General features: G+C 44.9%; 1 protein-coding gene across 1 annotated transcript in view; it reads left to right on the top strand.

Moving 5' to 3' along the window:
- Positions 1-2,959: 2,959 nt before the first annotated feature.
- The window catches only part of LOC120033990 (cAMP-specific 3',5'-cyclic phosphodiesterase 4A-like), a gene marked incomplete at its 3' end in the record, with an annotated part of 64,597 nt that continues 44,191 nt past the window's right edge, over positions 2,960-23,365 (top strand). Inside the window, exon 1 of the mRNA XM_038980390.1 lies at positions 2,960-3,252. Within this exon, the coding sequence (XP_038836318.1) occupies positions 2,960-3,252 (293 nt within the window). The remainder of the gene's footprint in view (positions 3,253-23,365) is intronic.

Below are 23,365 nucleotides of genomic sequence, written 5' to 3'. Positions count from 1 at the left end.
AAATTTCGGCCCTGCTAGAGCCAAAATGTTGGACTAATTGCACTTAGCACTTGCACTATGAAACTGCACTTACTCTGCCTATTTGTTTGTAAATATCCTTTGCTACTTATTTTCATTTTTAGATGTGATATGTTTTATGACTGCTGCAAGATGAATTTCCTCTGAGGACATTAAAAGTTTTCTGAACCTGAATCTGTAAGTGCTGTTATTGTGTAGTGGAAATGTCTAGGAGCAGCAATGGCTCAGCCGTGAAGTGGTAGGCCACAGAAGCTCACAGAATGGGACCGGCGAGTGCTGAAGCTCGTAAAAATCGTCTGTCTTCAGTTGCAACAGTCACTATCAAGTTCCAAACTGCCTCTAGAAGCAATGTCAGCACAATAACTGTTTGTCGGGAGCTTCATGAAATTGGTTTCCATAGCCGTGCAGCCGCACACAAGCCTAAGATCGCCATGCGCAATGCCAAGCGTCGGCTGGAGTGGTGTAAAGCTTGCCGCCATTGGACTATGGAGCAGTGGAAATGTATTCTCGGGAGTGATGAATCACGCTTCACCATCTGGCAGTCCGACGGACGAATCTGGGTTTGGCGGATGCCAGGAGAACGCTACCTGCCCCAATGCATAGTGCCAACTGTAAAGTTTGGTGGAAGGAATAATGGTCTAGGGCTGTGTTTCGTGGTTCGGGCTAGGCCCCTTAGTTCCAGTGAAGGGAAATCTTCACACTACAGCAAACAATGGCATTCTAAACGATTCTGTGCTTCCAACTTTGTGGCAACAGTTTGGAGAAGGCCCTTTCCTGTTTCAGCATGACAATGCCCCCATGCACAAAGTGAGGTCCTTCCAGAAATGGTTTGTCAAGAGCTGTGTGGAAGAACTTGACTGGCTTGCACAGGGCCCTGACCTCCATCCCGGCAAACACCTTTGGGATGAATTGAAAGGCTGACTGCGAGCCAGGCCTATTCGCCCAACATCAATGCTTGATCTCACTAATGCTCTTGTGGCTGAATGGAAGCAAATTCCCGCAGCAAATTTCCAATATTTAGTGGAAAGCCTTCCCAGAAGAGTGGAGGCTGTTATAGCAGCAACGGGACCAACTCTGTATTAATGCCCATGGTTTTGGAATGAGATGTTTGACAAACAGGTGTCCACATACTTTTGGTCATGTTGTGTATATATATAAAACACAGAAAATCACGTTTTTGACTGCACTGGGACTTTAAATGATTACTGTAGCCTATAGCCATCTCTCTCCACAGCTGTAGAATATCTAACTGATAAACAAAAAAAGATGTTTGATGTGAGAGCATTTCTGCAGATTAAAAAGAAAATGATTTAATGCTTTTATGGGTAAGCAGACGTGCTCATATGTGATATTACAAATACTTCATTCGATGGCGCACGGTGCCTGGAGATTTAATAAAAACTGGAGCTGAGAATCCCTGATCATTATGCATCAGCAGATGAGATGATAATATGATTAATGCTATGAGATGCAGTTGTGAATGCGCTCTACAAACGCATCTTGCATTGAGAGTGCTCTTGGTTTCAACCCTGCGTGTCTAGATATGATCCAATTATGCTGAAAACGGTCAGAGAAATCTTAAGTGACAGCTCGCATCAGTGGAACGACTCTGACAAATAGCTAAAACGGATACAACAAATAGCGCGTTTGTGAGAAGTGGTTATCCATTTACTACGGCTTACACTTTTGACCACGTCGGCAGTGCACTGAAAGCAGACAGTGGTGAAAAACGATTTAGTAGGCTATTAAAATACATCAGTTCTTTTGATTTTATGCTTTTCAGGAGAATATCGTCAATATGAGGGAAATATTAATACGTTATTAAATTCCTTTCAGTCCAAAGAGATAAACCAACTGGACAGGAGCCGCGAGTGTGGGCTTGCTGGAGAGAAAAAAGAGAGTGAGAAAGGAGCGAGAGACTGGAGGGGTTGATGATGCGTTATGGTTAATGTAACATTTGTCGTCAATCTGGAGTTCAGACGTGACAATGGACAGATAATGGAAGCAGCGACTACAGGACTTCGACAGTCAATGCTTTTCTGGTAGCCTTTTGCTTTTGATAATGCATTGTGTGAAGAAGAGCGGCAAAGAAAATAACATCGCGTGGGTTTTGGATACAGGCACAACCACAACTCCAAAGGCAACCGAAATTATGTAATTAATGGAGATGTTCTATTGCTCGAAGTCTAATTTAATCTCAAACTGAAATAATTGCATCAAACATTTTAATATAGGGGAAAGTCGAGACAGTGGGCTCCGCGCGTGCGGCTCAGCCTATGTAGTCCCAGATGCACGACGGTATTCTGTGTTACTTTTTATGGCTACAGCTGGAGACCGAACGGTTACGAGCGAGCTTTAACAGACATGTGCGGTCGGGAGCAGCAATAATATCCCTCATCGCACAGGAGCCAGCGGTCTGTGATTCTGCAATAAGGAGCTGATAAAAGCAATACATTGTTCTGTAACTAAAGTGATCCAGTGCGCAATGGGCGACAAGGCGTCAAACTTCAGGGGAAGCACCGGCGAGGGGCTATCGTCACCTACCAGACGGATACTTTAACGATTGGCGAAGCTCTCAGCAAAAAACAAGGGAAGCGTTTTACATTTAGAAGAGAGATTAACTTTTGGTTGGGAATTTAATTGGATAAACGGTAGGAAAAAGAAAGGCACTTTCTGGGTGAAATTAGTCACATTCTCTCTGACAGTACCACTGTGATAATGGTCGAAAGATTTAAATGTTATTATTTAAGATATTACATATAACATCGGACTGCACTTGACTTGGTCACTTTTGTCTACACAATTACACAGGGTAGGCTACGATTAAGTGGCAATGATGGACATTAATAGGTTAGTAATTTGAAGTCAAAGAATATATAGCCATATTATTATTTGTGTCAATAAGTTGAGATATAAAAGGGATATTTTAATTTGCACTATGATGGAAGTACCACCACCATGCTCGAAAAAGAGCCTTTCTCTCTCGCTCCCCGTTCCCCGGGAGCAGGCGACCCTAAAGCCTCCGCAACATCTTTGGAGGCAGCCACGGACCCCCATCAAAATCAAACACCGGGGATACTCCGACACCGACCGCCATCACCACCGAGGGATAGAGCGCTCTAATGCCATGGACACGAGCGACAGACCTGGGCTTAGGAAGTGTCGGATGTCCTGGCCATCCTCGTTCCAAGGAACCACGAACCCCTCCATCGGCAATTGTGTTGGAAATAAACGGTATGACGTGCATCCAACAAACATTTCCAAACATTATAATCGCCGTACATATGCATAAATAGAGCCACTAATAATGAGTGGGTGGTGCTCTGTGTTAAAGTATGCCGGAAGGGTTAACTGATACGAGGTGTTTGGTATTGGGAGGCGGGACGCGTGGGTTCTCGGTGGTGATGCTTTATGCGTCTTGGGCATGTCAGAGAACATGAGTTTAAGCACTCGGATTGGCACTGTCTGTAAACCCGCCCGCCCACACAAAAACAGGAATAACAAGGGAAAATATCAATAACGTTTTAAGAGTAGCCTAGGCCTATATGACCATGACAAACATATTATATAGATAACAGAAATGTATTTGTTTTGCGCGTTTCTAATGGATTCAAAGGTCTAGTGGGTGCGTTCGTGCGTGCGTACTTGACTCAGATAATCTTCCACTGAAACGTTCGGCTATTTGCAATGTAGGTATAGCTGATACGCCATCCATGGGTACAGTTCACATAGAAGTCGGGAATCTCCATGTAACATACCAGGACAGGTCAGGTGCATCACCTACAGGTATTGGTTTTCATTTCAGTGCTTGAGTGCCTCAGTATGATATCATCTAGCAGCTTCCAGCTGCTAAATTTTTATTGGATGTTACATTTCAAAAAATCGTATAAAAGTTTATTTGTCATGTACTCCCCTGCTATTGTGAATTTACTCAGTCATTATTATTCACGATTTCATTCAGGATTATCCACATGAATGTAGAAGTGTTTAGAAACATATTCTATTCTTATTTACAATAAAAGTGATTCCAAAATGACACAATACATTATTTATCATTCATTTCAATTTGGCACAAAAAAATCTGAAACACAACCAAATCAAACAGCAAATGAATCCAGAAAATGTGTGGAGTCAGTAGTTTGATGTAGTCATTGTGTACTATGAATATGGGACCAAATACTACTTTAATACGCATATAAGTGAATTTGTCCCAATACTTTTGGTCTCCTGAAATGGGGGGACTATGTATAAAAGTGCTGTCATTTTTAAACTATTCACCGATATGGATGAAAATACCCTCAAGTTAAAGCTGACAGTCTGCACTTAACTTCAAAGTCATTATATCATTTGAAATCCAAAGTGCTGGAGGACAGAGCCCAGAAAAAGTCACTGTCCCAATACTTTTAGAGCTCAATGTATAAATACTAAAAAGGTATGTACAGCAGTAGTTATATAGGATGAGCTATGTCGAGAATACAGTATGCACATACCCTGAGTATACCAAACATTAGGAACACTTTTCTAATATTGAGTTGCCCTCAGAACATCCTCAATTTATCGGGGCATGGACTCTACAAGGTGTCGGAAGCTTTCCACAGGGATGCTGGCCCATGTTGACTCCAATGCTTCCCACAGTTGTGTCAAGTTGGCTGGATGTCCTTTGGGTGGTGCACCATTCTTGATACACACGGAAAACGTGAAAAACGTTGAGCGTGAAAAACCCAGCAGCATTGCAGTTCTTGACACAAGCCGCCATAGCTGCAGGAAGTAGGGGTGTTGAGGGTGCTGCAGCATTCCTGAAACAACAGAATTAAAAAATATATATATTAATAAAAAACTATATATATATGAAGAAAAAAATCTCACAAAAGTAGTGCCTTTACTAGTCCTCTATTAGTGGACCGATATACACCTATGTGAGAATGCTGTTTTATTGACTACAGCTCAGCATTCAGCACCATAGTGCCCTCAAAGCTCATCAATAAGCTCAGGACCCTGGGACTGAATACCTTCCTCTGCAACTGGATCCTGGACTTCCTGTCGGGCCACCCCCGGGCTGGTGAGGGTAGGCAACAATACATACGCCATGCTGACCCTCAACACGGGGGCCCCTCAGTGGTGCGTGCTTAGTCCCCTCCTGTACTCCCTCTTCACCTTACGACTGCGGGAACGCGCACGACTCCAACACCATCAATACCACACCACGGTGGTAGACATGATCACCAACAACGATGAGACAGCCTATAGGGAGGAGGTCAGTGACCTGGCAGTTTGGTGCCCGAACAACAACCTTTCCCTCAATGTCAGCAAGACAAAGAAGCTGATCACGGACTACAGGAAATGGAAGGCCGAGCACCCCCCCCCACCCACATCGACAGGGCTGTAGTGGAGGGGATCGAGAGCTTTAAGTTCTTCGGTGTCCACATCACTAAGGAATTAACATGGTCCACACACAACAACACAGTCGTGACGAAGGCACGACAACGCCTCTGCTAAATAGTTAACCAAATAGTTACCCGGACTATCTGTATTGACCCCTTTTAGCACCAGCTCTTTTGACTCATCACATACGCTCCTGCTCCTGCTTATTATGTATCCTGTAGCCTCGTCACTTTACCCCTACCTGCATGTACATACAGAATCAACCTCAATTACATCGTACCCCTGCACATCGAGTCAGTCCTGGTACTCAGTGTATATAGCCAGGTTATCACTACTCATTGTGTATTTATTCCTTGTGTTATTATGTTTCTATTATTTCTCTGTTCTCTCTGCATTGTTGGGGAGGGGCCGTAAGAAAGCATTTCACTGTTAGTCTACACCTGTTGTTTACAAACAATGTGACAAATACAATGTGATTTGAGCTGACGTTAAAGGCGAGGTGAGACGGACTGATCCACAAATCACCTTGCATCCCAAATAACCAGTCAATATTATTTGGATATCAGTCAGTCAGTCCGTCACAGTTTACCCTTGGTACATCACGGTGTTGCCGCTCTCGATCACGGCCATTGACATCATCAGGCTTTCTGATTAGGGAAGCTTGATTCTGGACAAGGCTAGGTTGGGTATTACTGACAATGCTTCATTTTATGATCGCCACAGTGGCACAAAGACATAGCCCACAGGTTATGAAATAGTGATGCATTATGCTTTAATCCAATATGGCGATAGAATTACCATATAAGTACCTGGGGTTTTTTCGAGATAGTAACGGTTGCACAGGAAAGCGTCATCAGGACTGAAAGCTATACTCTGTTAAAGCTTTCCTAATGAACCATTGTAATTGGATGAGCCAAGTCAGACAAAAATCTATATCTGACTGTTGTTTCTCTCACAACAATTAAAAGTCCTCCCAGTCCAATATCAATCTTTAACTTCATCAATATGACGATGGCTTCTTTGGCAACTCTTGAGCTGCTATTTCCCAAATGTTGAAAGAACAGGGGGAAATAAGGAGATCTGAACGCCACCTCTGTTTGACTGACTCACACGTTGTATAATTGTATTTTCACGTATTCAACACAGAAGCATAATAGAGAATGTGTGTGTGTGTGTGTCTGTGTACTGTTTGTGTTTGTGTGTAGGAAAGCTAGAGTGAGAAAAAGAGGCAGGCCTTCATGCTGTTATTCCAAGCTGTTCCTCCCATGTGACACACTGATACCCCCAGATGTTTCTCCTGAATGTGTGTGTGTGGGCGTGAAAGAGTGTGTTGGAGTGTTTGTGGTTCTCTCTCTCTTTTTTCGCCCTCCCTCTCTCTCTCTGTTTCCTTCTCTCTCTCTCTGTTTCTCCCTCCCTCCCTCTCTCTGTTTCTCTCTCTCTCTCTCTGTTTCTCCCTCCCTCCCTCTCTCTCTCTGTTTCTCCCTCCCTCCCTCTCTCTCTGTTTCTCCCTCCCTCCCTCTCTCTCTGTTTCTCCCTCCCTCCCTCTCTCTGTTTCTCCCTCCCTCTCTCTCTCTGTCTCTCCCTCTCTCTCTCTGTTTCTCCCTCTGTTTCTCCCTCCCTCCCTCTCTCTGTTTCTCCCTCCCTCCCTCTCTCTGTTTCTCCCTCCCTCTCTCTGTTTCTCCCTCTCTCTCTGTTTCTCTCTCTCTGTTTCTGCCCCCCTCTCTCTCTCTGTTTCTCCCTCCCTCCCTCTCTCTCTCTGTTTCTCCCTCCCTCTCTCTGTTTCTCCCTCTCTCTCTGTTTCTCCCTCTCTCTCTGTGTTTCTCCCTCTCTCTCTCTGTTTCTCCCTCCCTCTCTCTGTTTCTCCCTCTCTCTCTGTTTCTCCCTCCCTCTCTCTGTTTCTCCCTCTCTCTCTGTTTCTCCCCCTCTCTCTCTGTTTCTCCCCCTCTCTCTCTGTTTCTCCCTCCCTCTCTCTGTTCCTCCCGCTCACTCTCTGTTCCTCCCTCTCTCTCTCTCTCTCCAAATCGGTGGTTTCCAGAGCAGTAGTCCAGTAAAGACAGTGATTATTACAGTAATAATAACAGAGTCCTGTGGGTGTCATGGGCCCCTGCGGGCTGCCGGGTGCCCAGTCCTAGCTTCCTTCCTGTCAGGTTTCTTCTGGGCCACAGACTGCCGGCACGGCAGGCTCCTGGGAATAAGGCCAGCTCAACACTGACTGGAGTGGAAAAGCCTGATTTGTATTCCAGTCTCCAGGACAAGCTCACAGCCAGTCCAAGCATTAGTGCAGCAGGGCTAACTCTGTCTGACCCTACTCCCTTACTGTGGGTGGCAAGGCGCAAAGAGAAAGATGGAGAGAGAGAGGGGGAGTGAGTGTAAGGCTGCGTTTAGACAGGCAGCCCAATTCAGATATCTTTTTTCACTAATTGGTATTTTGACCAATCAGATCAGCTCTGAAAAAGATCTGATGTGAAAAGATCAGATGTTTTTGATTTAAACTGCCCTGCAGTTAATTGCCTCTGGGCCAAAGTTACAACATTAATTTTGAAGTGCATGAATGTAAATATTCTATGTTTTGCATCTATTATGTTACTTAACAATGATAGCTCTTTGAATCTCTCAATCAATCATAGACGATTACCGCCGGGTGACTGACAAGTAACCTTAGTTGCTAAGGGTGGGAAACATGGTTTCAGGGAGTGGGGTTGGGGGGGTTGTATGGAGACATGTTGGCTGGGTGGGGTTGGGGGGGTTGTATGGAGACATGTTGGCTGGGTGGGGTTGGGGTGGTTGTGGTTTTGTGGAGACATGTTGGCTGGGTGGGGTTGGGGTGGTTGTGGTTGTGTGGAGACATGTTGGCTGGGTGGGGTTGGGGTGGTTGTGGTTGTGTGGAGACATGTTGGCTGGGTGGGGTTGGGGTGGTTGTGTAGAGACATGTTGGCTGGGTGGGGTTGGGGTGGTTGTGTGGAGACATGTTGGCTGGGTGGGGTTGGGGTGGTTGTGTGGAGACATGTTGGCTGGGTGGGGTTGGGGTGTTGGCTGGGTGGGGTTGGGGTGGTTGTGGTTTTGTGGAGACATGTTGGCTGGGTGGGGTTGGGGTGGTTGTGGTTGTGTGGAGACATGTTGGCTGGGTGGGGTTGGGGTGTTGGCTGGGTGGGGTTGGGGTGTTGGCTGGGTGTGTGGGGTTGGGGTGTTGGCTGGTTGGGTGGGGTTGGGGTGGTTGTATGGAGACATGTTGGCTGGGTGGGTGGGGTTGGGGTGTTGGCTGGTTGGGTGGGGTTGGGGTGGTTGTATGGAGACATGTTGGCTGGGTGGGGTTGGGGTTGGGGTGGTTGTGTGGAGACATGTTGGCTGGGTGGGGTTGGGGTGGTTGTGTGGAGACATGTTGGCTGGGTGGGGTTGGGGTGGTTGTATGGAGACATGTTGGCTGGGTGGGTTGGGGTGGTTGTATGGAGACATGTTGGCTGGGTGGGGTTGGGGTGTTGGCTGGGTGGGGTTGGGGTGGTTGTATGGAGACATGTTGGCTGGGTGGGGTTGGGGTGGTTGTGTGGAGACATGTTGGCTGGGTGGGGTTGGGGTGGTTGTGTGGAGACATGTTGGCTGGATGGGGTTGGGGTGGTTGTGTGGAGACATGTTGGCTGGGTGGGGTTGGGGTGTTGGCTGGGTGTGTGGGCTTGGGGTGTTGGCTGGGTGTGTGGGGTTGGGGTGTTGGCTGGTTGAGTGGGGTTGGGGTGGTTGTGTGGAGACATGTTGGCTGGGTGGGTGGGGTTGGGGTGTTGGCTGGTTGGGTGGGGTTAGGGTGGTTGTGTGGAGACATGTTGGCTGGGTGGGGTTGGGGTGGTTGCGTGGAGACATGTTGGCTGGGGGGGGTTGGGGTGTTGGCTGGGTGGGTGGGGTTGGGGTGGTTGTATGGAGACATGTTGGCTGGGTGGGGTTGGGGTGTTGGCTGGGTGGGGTTGGGGTGTTGGCTGGGTGGGGTTGGGGTGGTTGTATGGAGAAATGTTGGCTGGGTGGGGTTGGGGTGGTTGTATGGAGACATGTTGGCTGGGTGGGGTTGGGGTGGTTGTGTGGAGACATGTTGGCTGGGTGGGGTTGGGGTGGTTGTGTGGAGACATGTTGGCTGGGTGGGGTTGGGGTGGTTGTATGGAGACATGTTGGCTGGGTGGGGTTGGGGTGGTTGTGTGGAGACATGTTGGCTGGGTGGGGTTGGGGTGTTGGCTGGGTGGGGTTGGGGTGTTGGCTGAGTGGGTTTGGGGTGTTGGCTGAGTGGGTTTGGGGTGTTGGCTGAGTGGGGTTGGGGTGTTGGCTGAGTGGGGTTGGGGTGTTGGCTGAGTGGGTTTGGGGTGTTGGCTGAGTGGGTTTGGGGTGTTGGTTGGGTGGGGTTGGGGTGTTGGCTGAGTGGAGTTGGGTTGGGGTGTTGGCTGAGTGGGTTTGGGGTGTTGGCTGGGTTGGGTTGGGGTGTTGGTTGGGTTGGGTTGGGTTGGGGTGTTGGCTGGGTGGGCTTGGGGTGTTGGCTGGGTGGGGTTGGGGTGTTGGTTGGGTTGGGGGAATGGGAGGGGAGGTTGAGGGTGAAGGCCCACAAATGTTTTGTTTTCTTTTCCTGTTTTATTATATCTTAAACTCTGTATGTATTTCATACTTTTTCCCTCTTGTTTGAGTGGCAGCCTATGGGTACAGGTTTTATAAACATATAATTTGAAATGGATAATATACCTATAACCTCCCCAATTTAAAAAATAAAAATAGATAATAATAAAAAATATAAAAATACCAATTAGTTAAAAAAGGAACAAAATTGGTCTGCCTGTGTAAACACAGCATAAGGGTGTTTGTGAGCGGTGGCTGATAAGTAGAGTGTGTGTGTGTGATTGTGTGTATTTTGTGTGTACACAACAGTGTGCTTGTGAGGTCAGAAATATGTCTGTGTCTAAGTGTGCACTTTAGGTCATTAGTGAAATGGTGTGCATCTGTTTGTGGGTGTCTGCAATTAGGACAGCGTATGTATGAATATGCGAACGTTTGTATGAATAAATATTTTGGGAGTGGTTTGTTTTTAATCAATTGTGTTTGTGCATGTGTGGCTGTGTGTGTTTGTGTGTGTGTGTGTGTGTCTGTTTGTGTGTGTTGGTGGCAGGATGGTGTGTTAGCTGTGTCTGGATGGTAATAAGGCTTGTTTTATCTACATTCATATCGAAGGGGGGTTGGGATGGGGGGAGTCACACCATTTTCATTCTTTTCATTTATTCGAGCAATATCTCGCCCCCCGCGCTGACATCAGAATAATAATGAAAGTTGTGAGCTGGGTGCCTGGGCCCCTCTCTGGATTTATCAAGCTTTATTACTAACAGTTTGTCTCTAGCAGGCAGCTCTCCCTCTCTGTAACCCAGGGCTAGTGTAGCTTCCTTCAGGCCCATGGTATCTAAGGGGACACAGCTTCACGCACATCTGCTCATTCCCTTACTGATGTCCTGCTGATGGCACATGCCGGCATTTCTAAAGGCCCTGTGCAGTCAAAATTCAGTTTTTCAATTTTGTTTGTAAAATATTGTACAACAGCTGATGAATGGAATACTGTAAATGTGTTATTTCCTGATAGTTGCTGGTTGAAAATACAATCTATGCAGGACCTTCTAATCAGCAGGTTTTGCATGGGTTGAGTTTTGGCCTGCCTGGTAACATCACCAGGCGGTATAAATTAATAGACCAATCACAAAGAGAGGTCCAAACCCCTCTACCAACAGCTAGTTTTCAGGTTACATATCCATCCTATGAGGCCCCTCCCATTAGGTCCCTCACTCAGACCACTCCTACAGTCCTAGCAAAATTATCGCTTTGACCATTTGACCCCCACAAGCGCCAACTTCTGTCTGTAGAGTCCGAACAGTTGGGCTACACACTAATATGACCACATCATTGAAAGGCAGTGGCGTGTATCCATGGGTGCCAAGGGAAGCCAGGCTTCCCAAAAATATCAAATAATGTATATTTCGTCTCTCTGTGTTTCATAATTTCCCTTCAATTCACAAGAGGCTGAATGTATCTCACCGGAGAGAAGGCATCCGAGCGAACAAAACAGCGCCCTTCTGTCTCTGTATGTGTAGCCCATCTATCTGATGCGGTCTGGTCAAAAAGTGTATGATATTGTTGCCACCTGTAGCATTGAAGGCAAGGGAAGCCAGGGAGCATTTGGCCTTGATAAACTGAGTGAGCTCAACTGTGAATGGTCCTGGCGCACCGAAAAAAGTGTCAATGGAAGCCAGCTTGGATTTGGCTTCACACCAATCACATCAAGCCAAATGCCATTAACAGAAACAAACTTGAATTGTTGCATCTTGCTGTGTTGTCGTGCTCTTGTGGCTAGCTAGCTAGCTAAGATGGGCCCTTTCCTAAATTAGCCATGGACGGAAATAGGGATTTGGACTTGGAGTTTTACTTAATTCTCCAAACTGGCCATTGATTATAACGGCGATTCTGATCCGATTCTGATCAACAGATTCAGTGCTTCTGGCCTGAGAGGATGGAAGTTCAATATGTAGCTAGATGTAGTAGGCTAATGTTAACTAGCTGACTAATTGTTGCCCATGAAAGGAAGTTAGGTTAGCGAGCAAGCAATTTAGGTAGGTAGCCTAGGACAACAAAAACTAAAAGTGTGTACTGTATGACAGCATCATAGACTGTTTCAGCAGCATGAAAGAGACGAGAATGGCATTGGTGTTTCTGTACAATTTGGGTGAGTTAACATGTTTTTTCTACATATGCACGCACATACACAGAAAATCAGTACCATGGACAGCCACCTGATATTTAGCTTACGTTGATTGGACTAAATTGTTTTTTAATCTTTTAGTTGTCACTGTATTAGACTAAGCAGAGGTGATTTGACGATGTTGAAATGTTGAAGTTGATATGGTGCTGGAATAGTGGAGGCAGTTCCTGTTTTCTTTGTGACTTGCGGGAACTCTCCATGGTTCTAAATTAATAGTTGTTTAGTTGTCTGAATATTTCAGAAACATTAACTTGCTTGACCCTGCTGTAGGTCATGTAACTGTCTGTTACATGCATTATGCTTTGTGGACTTCACTGGACAGATGTTGCTCTCCGGTTTTGTGATGAAACAAAGGTGTGGTTGAATTTATTCTGCCACTGTGTCTTCTTATTGTCTCAGCCTTTAGGCCGACATATCACGGTGGCAAGGCTTATGAACTAACAGGTTAATTATCACAACACATATGTGGTAATATGTATTTTTTCCCCTGGCTTGGCTTCCCCAGTGATTTTACCCACGCACCCCTACTGTCAAAAGGTGAGACTCTCACAAACACATACGTGTTGGTTGTTTAGCTCTAGGATGCCCACAAGACTCGTCTGAAGGTAGCCAAGTACCAGTTAAAAAACTGGATGGAAGGATACGTATATGGAAGTAGTTCGGTGACAAAAAAAGGGTTAATTATGCGTAAAAATATATGTAAATCCTGATCTTTCTTAAAGCTCTAAGATACAGACTTTAAAACAATCTTCATTTTAATTTATTTTTGGACTGTCTGCTTTGCCATGTATCAAATCAAATCAAATTGTATTGGTCACATACACATATTTAGCAGATGTTATTGCGAAATCTAAAGTAAACGAATGGAATTAAGAAATATGTAAATATTAGGACAAGCAATGTTGGAGTGGCATTGACTAAAATACAGTAGAATAGAATACAGTATATACATATGAGATGAGTAAAGCATTATGTAAACATTATTAAAGTGACCAGTGATTCCATGTCTATGTATATAGGGCAGCAGCGTCTAAGGTGCAGAGTTGAGTAACTGGGTGGTAGCCGGCTAGTGATGGCTATTTAACAGTCTGATGGCCTTGAGATAGAAGCTGTTTTTCAGTCTCTCGGTCCCTGCTTTGATGCACCTGTACTGACCTCGCCTTCCGGATGGTAGTGGGGTGAACAGGCAGTGGCTCGGTGTGGTTGTTGTCCTTGATGGTCTTTTTGGACTTCCTGTGACATCGGGTGGTGTGAATATGAACATGTTTGTTATTCAATGCGTTTCTATTGGCTAATAACAGTAAGGCCAAGTGTAATAAAATAATTTTAAAATATTATTTGGGATACCTACAGGGGTCCTAAAATTCAAAATCAAATAGAAAAACGATCCATGGTATAACCATCTTAAAACAATTCCATTTGTTAGCTTAGTAGAACACCCCTTGAAAGGCTTAGACCTTTACTGGTAAATGGATGTTTACATGCAGTTGCTATATTGTTGGATCCCTCTGCCCTTATCTTATTTTCCATCTATCAGATGCAGGAGAGAGCGGTGCTGTAATCTTTTCTTCCTGCTTTTTGGCATCTCTGTGGCTTGAACAAACACTTTACGTCCTCATCATGAATACTTTACATAGGGGTCATCGACGCTAATAAGTAAATAGTGCTGCAAAATTCAAATACATACGTTATAGCTTAGATGTCAGTGATAGCAAACGGAAACCACATCAGTCGATCATCATGGTCCCCTGGGGGCCCCAGCCTCCTGTGGAGGAAACCAACCATGTGTGGAAGTTGGACTTTTATAACAGCCAGTCAACCTGAGTAGAGACTGCTCTCATAAATGTTTTACAAATTCAACTAGTTATCTTGTCCTTGCTGTATAATGTAACCTGTAACAGAGTCTGAGTGGCTGACTGTGTCTCCCCATGTGTATCAGACTGTTCATCCTCTCGCTCTCTCGCTCTCTCGCTCTCTCGCTCTCTCGCTCTCTCGCTCTCTCGCTCTCTCTCTCTCTTTCTTTTGTATGACAGTCATTCAATCTATCAGTCACTGTCCCAAGCCCAATACATGCTGGAAAGTTAGTTACCAGAAGAATGACAGATGCTGAAAGAGGAACCTGTTGCTATGGTTACTTGTTTTATGGATGTGTATAATAGCTACATTTACCTAAAAAGCCTCAGCCTCTGATGGGTATTACTGGGGGATGTTTCGGCACATGACATCCACACATACATTATGAGTGCTGTTGGGATATTTCTGTAGCCTTGCCCTCTGAACCCCCCGCGGATAAGTCACAGTGCTCTGAAAGTATCTCATTCACTCGCCTGAGTCTCCAACCATTTCCACCCCTCCCTCCCTCCCTCCTACGGCTTGAGGCATTCCCTACGCCTCCGCCTCCCTGTCACGCCCTGACCATAGTTTGCTTTGTATGTTTCTATGTTTTCGTTTGGTCAGGGTGTGATGTGGGTGGGCATTCTATGTCTGGTGTTCTATGTTGTCCTTGTGTTGTATTTCTATGTCTGGCCTGATATGGTTCGCAATCAGAGGCAGCTGTCATTCATTGTCTCTGATTGAGAATCATATTTAGGTAGCCTGTTTTCCTTTGTGTTTTGGTGGGTGGTTATTTTCTGTGTCTGTGCTTCACCATACGGAACTGTCTCGGTCGTTTGTCAGTTTATTGTTTTTTTGGTTCTTTGTTCAAGTATTCTCATTAAAATGGATACTTACCACGCTGCGCATTGGTCCTCCTCTTCTCATCACTACGACGATCGTTACACTCCCATGCCGCCGCTATCCAGGAGTGAGCGCTAAACTCTGTGGTTGCTCTTGTAACTGCTGATTGGCTCGCTGCCATAATCGTTTAGCACCTAATTAGATAGACCTGCAGGTGATCACATCCAGCTGCGTTGTGAGGTTCCCATACTGCCGATATACAGACTCAACAACAAATACCATATATTCTACATATTGTGGTGGCATTTTTCTGCTTTACCAAATGAGGAGAGTTACAAACTACACACCAGTCAGAGTTATACTTAAACTCCATCTTTAATAATAATAAGCTTTGCAATGGCCTTTTTGACTTTCAATGATGCGCTATCTCTAATGAACCATTGACAAGTACCAACAGAAAAGTACAAAGATCTTTTATAGCCAAGATACACCCCTCTCAACTTACATGACGAATCACAGATCTTAGGAACAGTTCACAAAGGTTAAGATTTGTATGAAAGATGTCTATGAAACATAGCAGACAGTTACTCCTGTGTCAACAGTTCTCATTGTAAAGACCAGTGTCTGGCCCCCTCACTCCTAAAGGGAACCGTCTCTCCCTGATACGGTATAGAACAGAACCATTAGCTCATGTTATCTGGAATGCTCTTTAGGCTTTATTACCCAAAGACATCGTAAATCTCCTCTGTCAGTGCTATCTCATAGAGGCCCATTCTCAGTGGAATACACACACAAGACTCTATTCTGTCGAATGTAACAACTATTATAATGTAATACAAACATTATAACAATCTTACAATTTTCCACGACAATATGCACATACGGTTCATGTACTGTGCATGAATTATACTAACAATACATAATGTATGATAACCACAATTTGTCCTTTATCATTTATGTAGTGTAAACGGTTTGGTTCAGATGCAGGTTAGGCTTTTCTCTGCACATACAGTGTGTTTCCATGTTAACCTTTGGTTCTAATTAGTGTCTGATGGCTGCTCATACAGCCGGAGTACACTCTATCTGTTCAGTGTTCACTCAGGCTGATCCAGAAAAGCCAGACGTTCAGGCGTTCTCCACTGACACCTAACAGGTTGTTTTACACACTATCTCAGGCCAGTGAGTAAAACAGGGGTCCTTCAGGGCCCCTCCAGATGTAGCTTTTCCTGCTCATTACTATGTCCTCTGCTCAAGTACCTGCAGGCTTTGTTCTGGCTTCCTCCATATTCCCCCTCTCTCTCTAGTCTAGATCCATCATCTCTACTAACCAGAGCCTCCATCTCTCCTGCTGTCTGTCTATTGGACATTCTGCTGCATATCAGCTATTTATAACCTTGCTGTTTGGTTATCTTCTTTAGTCTGCATGACTCTTAACACTTTTTCTCTTTTATGATATTCAGCGTTTTACACTTGACCTCCGGTTAGTCGTCTTCTTTTCTCTTCAAGCGCCTTGAATCCACTTACCTGTCTCCAGTGATTTCTCTCTCCCTGTCCTTTTCTCTCGTTCTCTCTCCCCCCTTCTCTCATTCTCTCCAGAATATCAGGTGTTCCACACCCCGTCATCCTCTCAGCTGGCTTGTTATTCTTGATAAGACCTGTCGACTCTTCTATTTCTCCTTATATAATAATATTGTTAATATGACTCCTTGTCCACTGTAATTGCTAACTTCGATCACAGCAAGTCTCCCAGCACTGGTCTACTCTCCCCTCAGCGCTGTTAAATGGTAGAAATATTGGCTTTTCTCTCCTCTCTTTCTCTCCCAATTCTGTGGTTCTGTCCTCTTCATAAGATCCCCGATGCCTCTCAGATTCTCTCTCTTGCCAACTGCTGTGTTAATCACACTGCTGTTCCCTCCCTCTATCTTAACTCTCTCATTTCTTCTTCTCCCCACTCCCCCTCTCCTCTCGTCCACTGAGTTCATCATGATCTAGATAGCAGACTATCTCTTCTGTTCACCGTGCATTTTCTGAATCTCAATCTCTCTCGCTCTCCTCTCCATCGCTCCATCTCCCCCGGTGAGATGAGCTGCCCACCACTACCATTGTGCTGTGCATTATCTCATCTCCTGCTTCCCCTAAAGTCACACCTCTGTTAATAATACTTCATATCTGTTCATGCAGCGCTACCATTTACATCATCACCCTTCCAAGAATCCATAGTACTGCAATCTGCCCTAATGACTCAACTGAATAGCCTTGTTATTATGGATACCTAGAGAGAGGAATGGAAGTGGATTTGTTTGTTTAGATACAGATTGGTAGTCTGCTAAATAAGTTAAAACAGTGACATAGCTGGATAACCCATGTGTGACCATGTGTCACTATAATAATAACATAACAACCTGATGTCACTCACAAGGTTTTATATGACACAGAAATATGATGCTTTGACAGGACCATTCGGGACTCGAGTCACAGAATTGCTGTCTAGACAAGCACAGCCAAGGTGATATTTATGTACCCTCAAAGATATTTCTATTTTAAAATTCCTTACAGTCCCTGACTTTCTAGTTTTCTTGGTAAGTAACTTGCACCTTTATTACTGAGACCAAGTCATATTCCTGAGAGAGGCCTGTAGTATTATTTCATCATTTCAATTCCCTTGTGTGACACTGCCAAGCACCCAATCTTAGAAACTCCACAGCAATTTAGAGGTGTGAAGAGTTATTTCTCCCCCATGTTACCCAGTGAACTACTAGACTCTACAGTCTAGAGAGACCACTCTAATCCCAGCAGAAGCGTAGCGGCCCACAATCCCATTGTCAAATTGTGATGCTGGTGCGGCGGGTGGGTGGGCAGGGGGGCACAGGCAGAGATGCAACAGCAGCTTGGTGAGAGGACAACCCCCTGGAGGGTGCTTTAGGAGTCTGCTGCTCTCTCTCAGAGGAGAGGCTGCCTGACTGAAGAGGAGAGACTGGATGTCACAGCACATCTCCCATCCATCAATAACCTAGTAGTCATACTGGAGACGGGAGCGGAAAGAAGCAGAGCAGAATGGAAAACTAATGCAAGGTACAAAAGGGATCACACGTACAGACACACACAGACACACACACACACACACACACACAGGTGGAGAAAGTACCTCGTTTAGGTCAGCAACTCACAACGAATCAGGGCAGAACTGAGTGAATGACATCACCTGGGAATGGAATGTGGCTAGCCACAGCACAGCAAATGCAGCCAGACATGAGAGAGTCAGTCCTGTGTTTATCTGTATAGAGTATGCAGGCTGAGGCAACGGCAGTTTTACTTCCTGTCGTTCTGCTGCCTAATACACCAGGCCCCATGGGATACATCTTTCCCAGAATTACTGGCAGGATCTCAATCTCCCAATTCAGTGGATAATTAGTAGAAGGTGGCGATCCCGGGTCCCGCTTACAGAGGAAGGACAGATGGCAGCCATCGCAGGCAGCAGAATATGTCACTGGCTGACTATCAAACTATACTGTACTCTCTGGCTTCAGCAGAGCCAATACATGGCCGTGCCTTGTCTATATGTCCTCTTTTCCCTATTGGATTGGAAATAATACACGTTGATCATTTTGCCATAATATCACCATGTACAGTATTTAGCAATACATTCTGATTGAGAAAATAGAACACATCTGACATATGACATGATTAATGTGTTGATTTTGAAATGCCGGAGAGGTTGTGTTCTCTAGAGAGAGAGAGAGAGAGAGAGATGGTGAGTGTGTGTGTAGAGATGGAGGAGAAATTGGCCTCCGTTGGCCTGTCTTGGTCTTGCTTGGCTCTGCTCTGCTGTGGTTGTATGGGAATTGAACTGGAAGCAACTGTTTCTGACTCACCATCTTTACATAACCGCCAGACAAATAACATTTTGTTCACAAATATATGTTTAGTTGATGGCACCAGGAAATGTTAAAGTGTACTACTTGCTATGGTATTTATAGATAGATGTGACTAAACCTGAGATTTTTGCACATATTAGTATTTTTAAGTTAATAATGTTTGACGTACAAACACACTGACTGGCTTGAAATGCTTCATGAATTTGATTATACTTTTTTTCTTCATATTTCAACTTTGAGTGTCGGTGGCTGTCTGTGGGTTTGGTGTGTGTGTGTAAGTGTTTGTGTGGGTGGATGTGCACGCATATATGAGTGCAGCATCTACAGATGTAGGATCTTCATTTGAGCCAGTTTGCTACAGCAGGAAAATTATCCTGCACCAACAGGAAATGTGAATTATTATGTGGATTATAATTAATAGACATTTTTTGTAGGGGTTGATACATTTTTCATCAGGGCAAATCAAGACTGACATTTTAAAGTGTAAATTACAAACTTTAGAAGCCTTTTTAAACCTTGAATACACTACAAGTTAACGTTTGCTTCTCTGATCAAATTAAGATCCTACATCCGTAGCACCTTACTCATTCTCTGTAGCAAGCAAAACAAATCATTGCTATTGCTAAAGCATAGGCATGATTCTGAGAAATCCTACCACAAAAGGCATCCAAGCACAAACAGCAATGTATGGCTTTGGAATATAGAGCAGCACTTTCCAAGACATAGCGTCTTGACAAGGTTATTGAAAACACTCAAGGTTTCTACATAATGTATGAGAAGCCTTGATGTATAGCCATACAGCCCACTGTTAGGTGTACAGTGGAACCTGGTAATGCACACCGCTATTCTGCTTGGTCTCTCCCTCAGCCTCAGGAGAGAGGATTCACTTATACAGTTCCTGACCTCTGTTAGATCAAAGTGTAAACACAGCTTGTCTTGTCACAGTGTCCTGTCCATCTGTTCTGTGCACTGTGCCTTCAGAAAGTATTCACACCCTTTGCTTGATTTTTGTTCAACATTTAGTTGTGTTATAGCCTGAATTAAAAATGGATTAAACTGAGATGTTTTGTCACTGGCCAACACACAATACCTGATAATGTCAAAGTGGAATTATGTTTTTGTTGTTGTTGTTTTTTTACAAATTAATAAAAAATGAAAAGTTGAAATGTCTTGAGTCAATAAGTATTCAACCCCTTTGTTATGACAAGCTTAAATAAGTTCAGGAGTACAAATGTGCTTAACAAGTCACATAATACGTTGCATGGACTCACTCTGTGTGCAATAATAGTGTTTAACATGATTTTTTAAATAACGACCTAATCTCTGTACCCCACACATACACTTATCTGTAAGGTCCCTCAGTGAATTTAAAACACAGATTCAACCACAAAGACCAGGGAGGTTTTCCGATGCCTCACCTATTGGTAGATGGGTAAAAATAAATAAAAAGTAGACATTGAATATCCTTTTAAGCATTAATTACACTTTGGATGGTGTATCAATACACCCAGTCACTACAAAGATACAGGTGTCCTTCCTAACTCAGTGCCGGTGAGGAATGAAATCACTTAGGGATTTCACCATGAGGCCAATGGTGACTTTAAAACAGACTTTAGTGGCTGTGATTGGAGAAAACTGAGAATGGATCATCAACGTTGTATTTACACAATAACAACCTAATTGAAAGAAGGAAGCAGAATAAAGAATATTCCAAAACATCCATCTTCTTTGCAACAAGGCACTAAAGTAATACTGCAAAAAATGTGGCAAAGCAATTAAGTTTTTGTCCTGAATACAAAGTGTTATGTTTGGGACTAATCCAATACAACACATTACTGAGTACCAATCACCATATTTTTAAGCATAGCGGTGGCTGCATCATGTTATGCTTGTAATCGTTAAGGACTGGGGAGTTTTTCAGGATAAAAAAGAAACGGAATGGAGCTAAGCTCAGGGGAAATCCTAGAGGAAAATCTGGTTCAGTCTGCTTTCCACCAGACACTGGGAGATGAATTCAGGACAATAAGCTAAAACACAAGGCCAAATCTACAAGTACCAAGAAGACATTGAATGTTCCTGAGTGGCTGAGTTACAGTTTTCACTTAAATCTGCTTAGAAAATCTATGGACCTGAAAATGGTTGTCTAGCAATGACCAACAACCAATTTGACAGAGCTTGAACAATTTTGAAAAGAATAATGGGCAAATGTTGCACAATCCAGGTGTGTCAAGCTTTTAGAGACTTACCATAGAAAAAAGTATGAAAATGTATGCCCTCACTACTGTAATTCACACTGGATAAGAGCGTATGCTAAATTACTAAAATATTTAAAATCCTGCTCACCACCATCCAGGCTATTAGCTGGTCAAAAGGTCCCTGCGGACTGGACATGGTATTCCCGGTGGATACTGGACTTGTCAGTCTGAGAGCCGGATCCTCTTTAAAATACCATGACTGCTTCTTGGGCCGCGGCCATATGCAGCAGCAGCACTATATGCTGCAGTGCACTGTGAGTGGCGGTCAGTGTAGGTCATCAGCACGAAGCCGGAATGGGATTCGTGGAGAGCGGATGGAGGAGGGAGGCCGGAGGCTGGGTTTTACTCGTACACTGGCAAATGAATCAACAACAGTGATGAGCCGTCCTGGCCTTGACTCTCTCTCTTCCTCTCTTTCTCTCTCTCTCTCTCTCTCTCTCTCTCTCTCTCTCTCTCTCTCTCTCTCTCTCTCTCTCTCTCTCTCTTTCTGTCACTTGACCCGTATCAGTCCATTCTCAGCTCCATCCTACTACATAAATATCTCTTGCCCCCATCTCTCGTACACAGACTCACACATATGCAAATACGCTGGAGATTTATGTAGTTTATGCACATACACTTACTGTGAAAACTGTCAGGGTGGGGAGTCTACAGTATATTCCAGTTTAATTCTGGCCATGCTGAGAGACATAACCTACAGTAACAGCCTAATGAGGTGTCTTTGAGGGTGACATTAACGCCATGCGCACGCTCTCTCTCTCTCTCTCTCTCTCTCTCTCTCTCTCTCTCTCTCTCTCTCTCTCTCTCTCTCTCTCTCTCTCTCTCTCTCACACACACCCCTTCTTCCTCTGGTTCTGCTCCTGAGAGTTTTATTCCCAGTGACAGATGAAGGGACATGTCGTTGTGTGTTTAGGCCCTGTTTGCTGTCATCCAGGGTGACACTGGAGCCCAGCCTTTTGTGGAGGGCAGGTGGGATGAGGACAGGAGACTCCAAGGAGAGGGGGCGTAGACAGACTAGAGAGTAGAGGAAAACAGAGGGTGAGAGGAGGAGATTGTGGCTGGAGATCGTGGCCCAGCTGTCATGAATGATTTCGGGGCTCTCTCACGTTTTGTCACTTCAAATTAGAGGAAGCCGAACCTCAAGCCAGCCGTGATTGGTTGTGTTGCCCGTCAGTAATCCGGCCACATCAGCCCCAGCCAGTGGAGCATAGTTTATGTCAGGGCCCACCCTCCTCTCTGTGAGGGGGCTATAAATAGGTGGAGAAGAGGAGACAGGAGGCCCAAGGCTCCAACTGTAATGAGATTAAACCCAACCAGCTTCAGCTTCCAGTGTTGGTTGAGCTTGATTTCTGCTTCCTTTCTGCTTTTAAATGTGTGCACGCAAGATATTGACTGTGTCGGCTGCTCCGGTTGCATGAGTGGAGGAAGATTGCGGATTGATCATTCGCGTTTGGATCATCTGTTTGTGTGTCAGTGAGTGTGTTGATACGTGTGTGTGTGCTGTATATGCATTTGAAAGAGTGTGTGTGTGTGTGTGTGTGTGTGTGTGTGTGTGTGTGTGTGTGTGTGTGTGTGTGTGTGTGTGTGTGAGTATGTAATGTCCTCATTTTGCACCCCTCTGGGCATGGCACATCTTCTAAAGATGTTTGTCATGAGGGTTAAGTATTTGTCACTATAGCATTCTGCCATCGGGATGTTGTATTTGCAACCTCAGAGTTGAAACTGTCGACAGGCTCTCACATTTCCCCCAGTGTGTGTTGTATTCACTCAGCGCTATGGGACTGGCCTTTGTTCAACCAAGTTCTCTCGGGGAAAAGTGATTCTATTTTTTTGTATTCTGTCTTTATTAGGAGGTAGGTAACAAATACCTCAGTGTAAAGGCATTTGCCATGTTATTGTTAAATCATAAACTATGAATGCCATGCAGAGTAAGTTCCTCGATGGAACAGCCATGTTGGCTGAGCGTATGTGTTCCTGTGTGTTTTGAGCTATGCTATTGTGAGTCTGTCTGGGGATATGTAGTGTGGGAGACATCCAGTCTGTTTTGGACATACTGCTCATTCACAACACCATGCAGTCCACACCCACTTCCATGTGTTACGCCTGCCTGCATGCCTGCCCGCCTGTCCGCCTGTCCGCCCGCCTGCCCTCCCGTCTGACCGCCCGCCCGCCCGCCCACCCGCCTGGGTGTTACTATACTTCTGGAGTCTCTAGTTGAACTGGAGCTCCTCCTTCTCTGGCCATACCTCAGGTCTCATGAGCAAATAGCCTCTCATCATCTCTTCATTTCAACATCAATTACCAGTGCTCTCTGCTCCCTGGTTCCAGTCTGATCTGCTCTCAGCCAGCCTGCCAGTCAGCCAGCCAGCCAGGCATTAAGCACGGCCAGCCAGCATAAG

Source organism: Salvelinus namaycush, chromosome 41, assembly GCF_016432855.1.
Source record: "Salvelinus namaycush isolate Seneca chromosome 41, SaNama_1.0, whole genome shotgun sequence".
Taxonomy (NCBI): Eukaryota; Metazoa; Chordata; class Actinopteri; order Salmoniformes; family Salmonidae; genus Salvelinus; species Salvelinus namaycush.
The sequence above is the reverse complement of the archived record's forward strand: the minus strand, read 5'-3'. Positions and strand labels throughout refer to the sequence as shown.